General features: G+C 53.7%; 1 protein-coding gene across 15 annotated transcripts in view; it reads right to left on the bottom strand.

The window, feature by feature from the left end:
• TCF3 (transcription factor 3) overlaps positions 1-12,661 on the bottom strand; it is a 60,468-nt gene that overhangs the window by 27,597 nt on the left and 20,210 nt on the right. For 2 of the 15 annotated variants that reach the window (XM_090126171.1, XM_090126172.1), the window contains exon 2: positions 9,556-9,696. The exons of the other annotated variants lie outside the window; for them this stretch is intronic. In XM_090126171.1, the coding sequence (XP_089982297.1) occupies positions 9,556-9,583 (28 nt within the window). In that variant the 5' untranslated portion in view covers positions 9,584-9,696. The remainder of the gene's footprint in view (positions 1-9,555; positions 9,697-12,661) is intronic. 15 annotated transcript variants of the gene reach the window in all.

The following is a 12,661-nucleotide window of genomic DNA, read 5'->3' as shown; positions in this document are numbered from 1 at the left end:
CCAGAAACTTCTTTCAAATTACATCCTTCTATTTCTGTGCCTTTGTGTTAATCATTTCCCCAGAGAATTGGTGTTTAATTGCTGTCTAATTTGCATAATTATGCATATTAATCTCCACACCTAATGAATATTCATACTTCTCATTTAGATTTTGTTTTCTAATCAAAAATTTCCAATGTGATTACTGTGCAGAGCAGGGATAAGCCTCTAATAATACCTTGGATACTAGGGAGAATTACTGCCAATTCTCCCACCTCCTACTTCCTAGAATAAACTTTTGCTTTGCTAATGTGTTTTTCTAAAGCAATTCATCTGCATACCCTGCAAACACCAGTGGAGATCAGGAAGCAGAGCTGCTCCTTCCCTTTGCTTGGCTCTCACATGCTGGAGGCACGAGGACAGTTCCAAGCCCCCATGGCAGCAGCCCATGACTCCCATCCCCACCAATGGGGCCCTGCATGACTTTGGGTCCCTGGAAGCTCACCATGAATTTTTTTTTGCCCAAAAATCCTACAATAATAAAAAAAAAAAGAAATATTCCTATCCAGGGAGCATCCCAGTGCTCCAAGGAAGGGGGTGAGCAGCATTCTGCTGCCCTAAGTTGAGCCTGAGAGGCTCAGATGCCTCTGGGCACTGGGGACCCCCGAAGTCCCTTTAGCATCTTCATGCTCTGTATTGGGGGAATCTACTTTTTACAGGGGTAGAAAGCAGTAGGGCAAAGGGGAATGGTTTTAAGCTCAAGGAGGGAAGGTTTAGATAGGATTTTGGGGGGATGTTCCTTACAGTGAGGTGCTGGAACAGCTGCCCAGAGAGGCTGTGGATGCCCCATCCCTGAAGGTGTTCAAGGCCAGGTTGGATGGAACCCTGGGCATCCTGGGCAAGCAACAGATCTGTAGGTTGGTGGCCCTTCCCATGTCAAGGGGATGGGAACCCAGTGATCTTTAGGGTCCCTTCCAACCCAATCCATTCTATGATTAACACAGAGAGGCTTTTGCTCTGCTGCCCAGCCAGCAAACAGAGCACAGCTCAGGGACAGCACAGGGGTCAGAAGGACCCCAACAGCTGCCCCATAGCCAGCGTGGGGCTGGCAGAAAGTCTCACCCCATCACCAGTGCAGAATGCCCCACTGCAGCCTGCAGGTGTTGGGAGAATTCAGGTGCAGAAAACACAACTGCCCACCTCACCCCTTGGCAGCTGCTCATCACCAGGCTGCTCTTCCCTCCCCTCCTATCAACAAGGAGCTACAATTTGGCAGCAAACTCCCTCTGCTGCACCCTCCAGCATCCCAAAGGTCGGCCAAAAGCAGGTGTTTCTGGAACAGCACCCACCTGCTCTGGGCAAAAAACAAAACACAAAACAACCAACAAAACAACACAAATCTAAGGCAAGCGTGAGATTGCAGCACGGCTGCAGCGTGGCACAGCAAAGCCCTGGAGCTCTGCAGTGCTCACCTCCAGCACAGGGTGCTCAGACACCCACATGTGCAATGCAGCTGCTTCATTTTTGCAGCCAAGCAGGTTGGGGCACGCTTCACAATTCCGAAAACAAGTGGAGAACAGGAGCTGCACCTCCTTCTCTCCATTAATACAGTTATTAAGAAGCGCGCAGATTAATTGTGCATTTTAATAACCCTGGGCATGAATATTCATAACTCATTTCTTGCTGGTGTTCTAATTAAAACGTACTAATAGAATAAGATGTAGCTGTCAGACAGTCGTGGGGTTTTTATCCTTTATGATTTCTGTGGCACAGAAGAGCTGATAGGCAAGAATTGCTCCGTGTGGATACAAGGAATTCATCCATGCTGAGCCTGACCTGAAGCCTTCAGAGCATCAGCAGGGCACAATTAGAGAGCATCGTGGCTTTGCATCAGGATGGGAAGGGCCAACACAGCCCAGGGGTGGATGGATGGAGGTGGGATGCCACCAGGAGAGCCCCGGTGCTCCACCCTAATTTGATTTGAAGCAGAGGTGACAGAAGGCTGCTTGATAAACACTTCCAAATTAAGCTGCTTTGCGTCCTAATCGCTCTGGCGATCAGCCCCAAGGCAAAATCTCTGCTAAAAGGGATTTGAAATCAATAAAATTAGTCGACTGGTAATTAGCTTTAAGGCCCAGGCAAACCGGTGGGGCTGTTTTGTCCCCCGCAGCAGAAAAATCCCATGGCTGCATCACAGAGCTATGGGATGGATCCTGGGGAAGCCCCACGTCCCCGTTTATTTACCAGCCCCATCCGCCCTGCAGAGGAACAAACAGCTTGGAAGGGAAGGCAGTCGTGGGCTGTTTACAGGACGTGGATTGTGGAGGGGACCATACAATGTGTTCACTTCCCTTTCCCGGCGTCGGACAAAACAATTCTGCCTCCAATACACAAAATAAAAGTCAGGGTGAGCAGCGCTGAACACCTGGAGGGCAGCTCAGGACGCTCAGCCAGAGGGGCACAGCTCCCATTCACATCCTATGTTGCCTTAAAAAGGCCACGTTTTGGCTGCAGAGGTCCTGTATGCAAAGGGAGGGGGAAAGCCTGGGGTCCTCACTGCCTCACGTCGGTGGATCCCATCCACAATCCCAAAACCCATCGCTTGGGACTGTCTTACAGAGGGATGTTGGATGGGACAATGCAAATCAACACAGATCTGAGATCTACTCCCCCCAAACCATAGATTTGGGGCTTCCCAACCCTTCCCCTCTATTTCTTTAGCTGGGATGATGAAAGCCCCAAGAGTTCAAAGCTGCTCCTGCCTCAAGGGGATGCTTGGGGGTGTCTCCCATTCATGCCCTGTGCTGCCCCAAATGAGCACATTTTGGCTGCAGAGGTCCTATATGTAGAGGGAAGGGAAAGCTCGGGGTTCCCACTGCCTGGTGGGGAAGCAAAATGTCAGTGGATCCCATCCACAATCCCAAAACCCATCGTTGAGCATCACTGTGAACCAACACACATCACTCTCCCCCAAACCACAGATTTGGGGCTATCCAACCCTTCTCCTTTAGCTCTTTAGCTGGGACGACGAAAGCCCCAAGAATCCAAAACCACCCCTACCCGGAGGGGATGCCTGGTGTCCTCCCCCTCCCCAAAGGAGCACTCGGGGATCATTTGGATTTTAAAAAAGAGCTGATGCCACCATTTCAGTGCTCGTTAATTCCTGTGCTCAGCAGCTGCTCTGCCAGTGGGTTCTGGTTCAGCAGTTTCTGCCTGGTCCACAATGGGAGAAGGATTGTAGGCAAGATTTGGGGTTGGGGAAAAATGGGAGAGGTACCATGAAGGGAAAGGGGAATGATCCATATCCCATTGGCTCTGGGCAAGGGATGAGTATGGAGACAAAGCAGGAGAGAAACGAAACCTACAGACAGAACAAAGGCAGAAAGAGGAAGAAAAAAAAAAAAAAAAAGACACTGTAGTACTCACAGTCTTTTGGAAGATGGTCTGGGAGATGGTGATAGAACCAAGAGGAGGGATGGGGACCCAGTCACCCAGAGGTAATGGGGAGCAGAGCGAGCCTGCCCACAATTCAGCCCTAATTCATTGCAGTGGTGGAAAAATGCTACAGCGTGGCCCTTCTGCCCGGAGGAGGGGTCATTCCATGGACAGAATGACAGCCAACGAGATCAAGGGAAAGCTGTGAGACCCACGGGCCTCCCTAGCAGAGCCAGGAGGAGCCGGGCTTCCCAGAGCCCAGCACGGCCACGAGATGCCGGGGGGAGAAAGAAAACAAACCTGTGACGACAAGCAGAGGGAAGAAAATAAACCTTTCAGCTCAAAACACTTCCAGCAGCTGTAAAAACAAAGGGCCAGCCACGGCCAAACAACACCACAAAGGAGTGGCATGAAAGGGGATGGAGGACAACATGGAAAGGGGATGGAGGACGACATGGAGCCTCCTGATCCGCTCAGTGCCTCCCAAAGGCCAGCAGCAGGACAAACCTGCATGTGTCCCTTGTCCCAGCCTCTCCACAAAGACCCTACCTTCATCCCTAGCCTCTTTGGGAGGACCATACCCATGTCATCTCCTCATCTCCATCCTCCCCAGGAGGACCTATCCATGGCTCCTCATCCCCAGCCCCTTCAGGAGGACCCTATCCATTCATCTTCTCATCTCCATCCTCTCCAGGAGGATTCTAGCCATGCCCTCTTGTCCCCAGTCCCTCCAGGAGGACCCTATCCATGCCCCCTGATCTCTGTCCCCCCCAGGAGGACCATACCCACATCCCTTTGACCCCAGCCCCTCCAGGAGGACCATACCCATATCCCCTCATCTCCACCCCCCCCAGGAGGACCCTATCCATTCATCTTCTCATCTCCATCCTCTCCAGGAGGACCCTGCTCATGTCATCTCCCCATCTCCATCCTCTCCAGGAAGACTCTACCCATACCCTCTTGTCCCCAGTCCCTCCAGGAGGACTCCACCCATGTCCCCTCCATCCCCAGCCCCTCTGGGAGGACCCCAGGTGTCTCCTGTCCCCACCTCATCAACCAAGCACGCTGTGCAAGGAGCAGTACATTGAGAGCCTAAGGGACAAAGCACGCAGCCCCGTCCAAAATGGGAAGGGCTCAGAACTTGCCCCAAACCAGGCTCCCATATGGGGCTTTGCTGCCAGTCCAAGGAGATGCCTTTTGCCTTCAGCCTGACTTCAGGGAGTGCTGCAACCATTCTGTTTCCAAATGTGCCAATTTGGAAATGCTTAACTACATTAATGAAATATAAATCCCAGACCAAACAGAGATCTCTTTTCACCCCAAATCCCCACCCTGAACACCATACATGTGCCCATAACACCTCCAAGGGAACAGCAGCCCTGCAAACCAACCTCAGCCCTATGAGAATCACCCTGTATCTTCCTCATCACATGCATTCAACACCACCACCGTGCTTGTGACCACAAAACAATTCAGATTCAGCAGATCGATGCTTATTCATACAGCAAGGCGTTATATTCCATTAAACAGAGAGCTCTGGGCAGGGAGGAAACCCGCAGCCTTTTTCCAGCTCATTTGCTTCACCTCAAAGTTGCAGGCTCATGAAAGATGCGGACACATCACGCTGCCCAAAGACAGAATTCATTTTGCTGAGCCCAAGGAACGAAATATGATGGCTGCACTTTCCACGGGATGCTGCACGCTCATCTTTTGGATTCTGCAGACAACGGTGGGTTTTGCAGACACAAACAGACACCAAAAGCACCCACCCAGGCTATTTTAGTGGAGAGTGTTTACCTCTATTTCCACTCCCATTTGCATCTTTCCAAGCATTGTTTCATTTGCAATGTAAAACCAAATGAGGGTGGTGGAGATGAAACCACCTCTTGTTGCAGGGGAGGGGTGGAAAGCTTTTCCCACTCGCCCTCCATCGCCTGCAGAGTAGAACAGAACCCAAGCGCCCATTTGGTGCCACCTGACCATCACAGATTTGGCAAAAGGGACATGGAAGGGACATCAAAGGAGAAGGGATCCTTGGTGTTCCCCTGGGATGCGTCCCCAGAGCGATGCCAGTGCTGCAGTGGTTAAAAATTAGACAAACTGAGGCCCATTTCCAAATAATGTGGAAATGCCACGGGACCACAGCCAAACAGAGCCCACTGGTGTGGCCTTGGGGGTTTCTGTGGGTCTGCTATTTAGGGAGAAGGCTCATCTGTGAGTGCACTCTGCAGCTTAGAACGCAGCAGTGCAACCCATCAGCTTCCTTGGAGTAAAAGGGGAAGAAGCAGATTGTGTCTTTAGTGAGAGCATGTATGGGGGGAGAGGAGGGATGAGGGGAAAGAGTAGGCAGGAGCCTCTGCTCTGCATGGAAGTCTATAGGGCTGCCATTCGGCAGCACCAGCAACCAAACCCTGCACCCTCAGCTCCCAAGCCTGCAACCCCAAACCTCAACCCTGCACACTCAGCCCCTGACCCCGCACCCCCAGACCCCAACCTTGCACCCTCAGCCCACAACCCTGCACCCTCAGCCCCATCCATGTATCCCCACACCCCAACACTGAACCCTCAGACCTCAACCCTGCACCCCCAGCCCCCAGCCATGCATCCCTACACCCCAACCCTGAACCCCCAGCCCCAACCCTGCACCCCCACACTCCAACCCTGAACCCTCAGTCCACAACCATGCATCCCAACACCCCAAACCTGCACCCGCAGACCCCAACCTTGCACCCCCAGCCCCAAACCTGAACCCTCAGCCCACAACCCCACACCCCCAGCCCCCAACCATGCATCCCTACACCCCAAACTTGCACCCCCGCACCCCAACCCTGCACCCCCAGCCCACAACCATGCATCCCAACACCCCAAACCTGTACCCTCAGACCCCAACCATGCATCCCCAGCCCCAACTCTGCACCCTAAACCCCCAACCTTGCACCCCCAGACCCTAACCTTGCACCCCCAGCCCCAAACCTGAACCCTCAGCCCACAACCCTGCACCCCCAGACCCCAACCATGTATCCCCAGCCCCAACTCTGCACCCTAAGCCCCCAACCTTGCACCCCCAGGCGCTAACCTTGCACCCCCAGCCCCAAACCTGAACCCTCAGCCCACAACCCTGCACCCCCAGACCCCAACCATGCATCCCCAGCCCCAACTTTGCACCCTAAACCCCCAACCTTGCACCCCCAGCCCCAAACCTGAACCCTCAGCCCACCACCCCACACCCCCAGCCCCCAACCATGCATCCCCAGCCCCAACTCTGCACCCTAAACCCCCAACCTTGCACCCCCAGACCCTAACCTTGCACCCCCAGCCCCAAACCTGAACCCTCAGCCCACAACCCTGCACCCCCAGACCCCAACCATGTATCCCCAGCCCCAACTCTGCACCCTAAGCCCCCAACCTTGCACCCCCAGGCGCTAACCTTGCACCCCCAGCCCCAAACCTGAACCCTCAGCCCACAACCCTGCACCCCCAGACCCCAACCATGCATCCCCAGCCCCAACTTTGCACCCTAAACCCCCAACCTTGCACCCCCAGCCCCAAACCTGAACCCTCAGCCCACCACCCCACACCCCCAGCCCCCAACCATGCATCCCTACACCCCAAACTTGCACCCCCGCACCCCAACCCTGCACCCCCAGCCCCCAATCCTGAACCCTCAGCCCACAACCATGCATCCCAACACCCCAAACCTGCACCCTCAGACCCCAACCATGCATCCCCAGCCCCAACTCTGCACCCTAAGCCCCCGATCCTACACCCATAGCCCCCAACCATGCATCCTAACATCCCAACCTTGCACCCCCAGACCCAACCCTGAATCCTCAGCCCACAATCCTGCATTCCCAGACCTCAACACTGAACCCTCAGACCTCAAACCTGCACCCTCAGCCCCCAATTATGCATCCCCACACCCCAACCTTGCACCCCCAGCCCCAACCCTGAACCCCCAGCCCCCAATCCTGAACCCTCAGCCCACAACCATGTATCCCAACACCCCAAACCTGAACTCTCAGCCCACAACCATGCATCCCAACACCCCAAACCTGAACCCACAGCCCTGCACCCCCAGCCCCCAACCCTGCACCCCCGCACCCCAACCCTGAACCCTCAGCCCACAACCCTGCACCCCCAGCCCCATCCGTGTACCCCCACACCCCAACATTGAACCCTCAGACCTCAACCCTGCACCCCCAGACCCCGACTCTGAACCCTCAGACCCCAACCCTACACCCATAACCCCCAACCCCCCCCCAACCCCACACCCCCAGCCCCACTCAGGATGCCCTGACCCGCACAGGATGCGACGCGCGGAGCCACGCGATCTCTCTGGCCCCGATGATTCAGCCCACAGGAAGGCTCATCGAAGAAGAATTGTTCGACACAATGAGAAAAACTTTCCCAAACAAAGTGTTCTCCACACCACCTGCCTCCGCGCGGGGCCGAGCTGAGCCCTGAGCTCCAGCTTTTGTTTGCAAATCGCTTCAAGACCGCTGTTGCCACAACAAAGCTTCGTCCTTTTTCCCCCCCCCCCTTCTCCTTTTCTCCCCTTCTCCTTTTCCAAAAGGTCTCGGCTGAGTGTGGGGCTCCTCATGGAACCCCAAATTGCCCCCACAGCAGCAGCCGTGTGTGCACCCATCGCACTGGAACAACACAATTCAGGTCCCAGTGCTGCAAATATAGAGTTGCAACCTTCTGTATCCAGAATACACACCCCCAGGTTTCTGGGATCCCCAAAGCACACCCAACAGCCGTTCCTGGGGTTTTGGGGATCCCAAAGCAGCACAAAAAGCTCAGCATTTGGGGGATAACCCCATATGTAGCTAAGGAGTGTCCCCTCTGGGCATCAATTCCAGCGGAGCTCAGGCATCACAGTGAGATATTTACCTTCAGAACGGTTTAAGGACAGATGTGACCTATTTAGAGCTCTGCCAAATATTTCAGTAATTGAATATACCATCGATTATTTAAATTGCATTAAAAAGGGCTGCGTTTGATCTCCTTGCTACTAAGAAGCACCGTTTCCAAGAACCATGGCTTTTTATTCCCCCTCCTCCCCTTAAATATAAATACTTCAAGATGTTCATTTGTCCTTTCCCCTGCTAAGAATCCACATCTTTGCATAACCACACTCTGTGTCTCACGTTCCACTTCTGCCCCTAAAGCCAAGGGGACACAGGGAGAGCTCACCTGAATAAAATCAGCTCTGTTTTAAGCTCCTGCCGTCGGTGCTGAAGACCCACTGAGCATCACCCCAAGTCTGCTGGGAAATCAGTGCTGCTCTACAGCTTTAGGCTCCGACCACCCAAAGGAGCCCCTGTTTCACAAGTCACCTCTGCTGTCCCTGAGCCCTCGCTGTCCCTGGGCACAGGGGGAGGTGCCAGCAGATGGCACTCGGCGTGTGGCACAGCTCCTCCAGGTCTGGGAATGAGCAGCACTCGTCCCCACAGTGCATCTCACACCATTCCCTGGGCGCAGCCTGGGCATCCCCTCCCCAGCAGATTTGGGAACCACATGCAGATCTGAAAGCAGATTCTATTGCTCCGACCCCGCTCATTGCCACCTTTGGGCAGGCACTGATGCATTGCTCAATGGTGCTCATTTTCTCCCCCTGTTCTGCAAACCTGTGCAAGCAGCAGCCTGGCCTCATCCGCACCTCACACCCTTCAGATGCTGCCACACATCACAGGCAGCTGGGCAGGGCTTGGGTTCCTTTCTAAAGCCAGCTGAAATGAAACCACGCCGCAGCCCCTTGCAGCATGGGATGTGCCTCCTACTGCTCCCATCAAGCACGGGGTCAGGGTCTGCAGGCAGCCAGGAGCCACGCTGTGCTGCAGGGCCAGCATCCAGCCGTGCGCCGTGCTGCTCTCAGCACCTCCCTGTTAGCAGTCTTAAGGGATGTATGCTACAGAGGCAGGAAAGCAGCAGAAAAAGATGGGAATTCTTGCATCCTGCCCCAAAACAACAACAGGACCCAGCAGCAGGCACAGCACATGGATGAACCCCCAGCAAACCAACCACCTCCCCCCCACACCTCCAGATCCCTTGAAAACGCTTCCAGCTGACCCACTGGGAACGATTCCATCCCAACCCCAAGCCAAATCCCCGTTTTGCCCAATGCTGGTGGGCACCTACCCCTGTGCAGTCCGTGCAGTGCTGCCATGTCCACAACACAGCTGCAGTCCTGAGCTCAGTGTCCCATCCCTGCGCTCCTCCTCCGGCCGCCCCGTCCCTGCCCACCGCCGCTGCCTTTGTTTGGGGACGGCAGAGTTCACTCTAAGGACAGGCAGAGGCACTTAAAAGAAAGTTAACGAGGTTTATGGCGTGGATTAAGTTTACCAGGGGGGGATTTTATGATGCCCTGCCTGGGGAGTTGAGAGCATGGAGCAAAACAGGCAGAGAGCATCCCAGGCAATGAGAAGCACAGGGAAAAGCTGAAAGCGCCCTTAGCCACAGCTCTGATCCCCTTGGCACCAGCACTGTGAATGGCCAAGGTCAGGGCTTGGCTGCACCCCTCCGATCACGTCCACATGGCAGCTTTGGAAAGGCTGTTTGCCCTCTAACAAAAGCCATCCCCACCCCATCCTGCCCGGCTCTGTTGTGGTGATATGGGGGATTTGTCTGGCACGGCTCCGTTCGCTGCTTATTGTCTGGTTCTCCTTTATCTACAGATCTCAAAGCGTTTTATAAATGTTCAAACCTCAAAGCTTCTCTCTCCAGGGAACAAAACTGTTTCGAGCTATTGTACCTACAGAGAGACTTGCCCAAAAATTAAGGCAGTGCTGGAAGTGCAGTGGTGGAGATTGGAGCTGACGCAGCCCTATGGCACAATGCAAAGATCATCCCCTGAATACCTGCATGGACCAACCCAGCTCTGCCACCACCCACCGTGTTCTCCATCCACGACCACTTGGCTGGAGAGCCCTGCAGTCTCCAGCACAGAAATCTGCTCAACTCTGCCATCCAAACCACAACGTAGCGTGTTCATCTTTCAGTTTTCTCATTTTGGGTTAAAAAAAAAAAAAAAGCACCAGCCCTACAGTTTCAACTTTGTGGAACATTATTTAAAGGAAACGGAACGAAAAACCACAGTGCTTTGAAAAGGACTAAGTGAACTGGGGGTGAAGGGCTGTTCTCTATTTCAGAACTGACCCAGAAGGACTGGAAGAGGCAGCGATGCTCACATCGGGCTCCCAGTGCTGTAGGGTGGGATGGAGCCAGCAAAAGGGTGCTCTGCCTTGGGGAACCCCATTCCAAAGCCTTGGAGGGATGAAGAGGAGAAGCAAAGCAGCATGGCTGCATGCAAGGATCCTCCTGGATTCCCATCTGGCTCTGCAACCAAGCCAAACTCACCTCACGTTGTTGGTTCTTTGCTAGGAGAGTGGTGAGGTGCTGGAACAGCTGCCCAGAGAGGCTGTGGATGCCCTGTCCATCCTTGGAGGTGTTCAAGGCCAGGTTGGATGGGACCCTGGGCAGCCTGGTCTTGTATTAAATGTGGAGGTGGGCAGCCCTGCCTGCAGCAAGGGGGTTGGAGATTCATGATCCTTAAGGTCCCTTCCAACCCTGGCCACTCTGTAGTTCTGTGATGTGGGATAAGCTCTTACCAACAGTTCAGCTTCCAGCCCAAAGGACCTCTGATTTTGATTGCTACAAGACAAACAGCACTGGGAGGACCCCAGACATCAGCTCCCCAAATGGCCATTTCCATGCACAGCATCACCTCACCAGCACAGCACTGCTGGGTCAGACCCACGCCTGATGTTCCACACAAGGACAAACCTGGAGAAGCTCAAGGAGCCCCAAAGAGCACAGAAACCCCACAGGGCAGAATTCACCACTCGTTTCCCCACTTCTTCTCACATCCAAGCAGCATTTCCTGAGCTGCAGGGTTCCATTTGGACAAAGTTCATGTTTTTTTTTTTTTTGCATGGGGCCAGGCAGCAACAGGAGAGCACTGCCAGGAGAGCATCACCAGGAGAACAGCATCTCTGTGTCATCAGCCCCCAAATTCAGGGCTGGGTCATGGCACAGCCCCCTGGGAAGGGTTCAGAGGGGTTGCAAAGAGAGGGAAAGCAAAGGCTTGTGGGCACCTTGACCAGAAACAGAGGCTTAAAAATAAACGAGGGTTCAGTTTTGAGTTCTGAGCTAGCAGAAACCGAGAGGACCCACACAGGATCTCTGCTGACCACAAGGCTGAAGTTCTTCTTCAGCTGTTCTGCCCTCAGCGTGCTCCTGGGGTGCTCTGTACTAAAGGGAAGGTGCTGGGATGAGGCTGTGGGGGATCAGGGCTGTAAAACAGCCAGCAGGAGCTCCCCAATATGCAATGACCCCCCCCCCTGGGCACAAACCCCACTTCTAGGGTTAAAGCAACACTGGCAGTCAGCAGCACAAATGCACAATCAGGAGGGGAAGATGTGGGGAAGGAGGGGGGAAAGCATCCAACTGGAGAATATAATAGTTGGAAGGAAAAGCAGATTGAAAAAAAATAAAAATGAGGGGGTGGTTAAAAAAAAAAAAAAATAACAACAACAACAACAAAAAAAGCCAAGCAAAAAAAAAAAAAACCAACAAAAAACCTCAGGAAGTCATCGAGTCATTGCTGCTCTTTGCTGAAACAATAGACTCGGGATGCTGGCTAAGTTATAAATAATCCTGCTGGCTACACAACACAAATGCAAGATGGGAGCGGGGTAACTATCGCTCTGCAGTGACTCACAGCCTCCTTAATGCAGACCCAAAGAAGGGCAAATGCTGCAGAATTGGGGTGAGCTCTGTGCTGGCATTTTGGCTCACAGGGAACCCGAAGCAAACGGTGATAATCCCTGCAAAGCGCCGGGCGAGCGATGAGATGGGGGGAAAATAATGGCAAGCCACCAACTCCACAAACATCCTCCTCTTTTTAGGAAGGAAGTCGCCATTGCGAGACGATCCGGTGAGGCTGCTGGTGTCTGTTTTCCAAATTGGGAGCGAAGCAATGGATGAGCAGAGCTGGAGCAGCACGGGGAGATGCTCAGGGCAAAGCCCAGGAAGGGACAGGAGAAGGGATGGCACAGAGCATCGCGGATGGATGTGAGCCATTTGGGCTCGTAGTTCTCATGGGGATGGGAAGCCCTGTCTTTCTAGGGACCCAACAACCCAGGGTGCTGCAGGTATCTCTATGGAGGCAGGGAGAACTCGTGCCAAGGCAGAGATCATCCCAACCTGAGCCCTGGATCATTCGGAAGTGACCTACCTTCCTTTT

This window comes from Phasianus colchicus, chromosome 28, assembly GCF_987193195.1.
Source record: "Phasianus colchicus chromosome 28, bPhaCol1.hap1.1, whole genome shotgun sequence".
In the NCBI taxonomy this organism is placed as follows: Eukaryota; Metazoa; Chordata; class Aves; order Galliformes; family Phasianidae; genus Phasianus; species Phasianus colchicus.
This window is presented reverse-complemented; position numbering and strand designations above follow the sequence as displayed.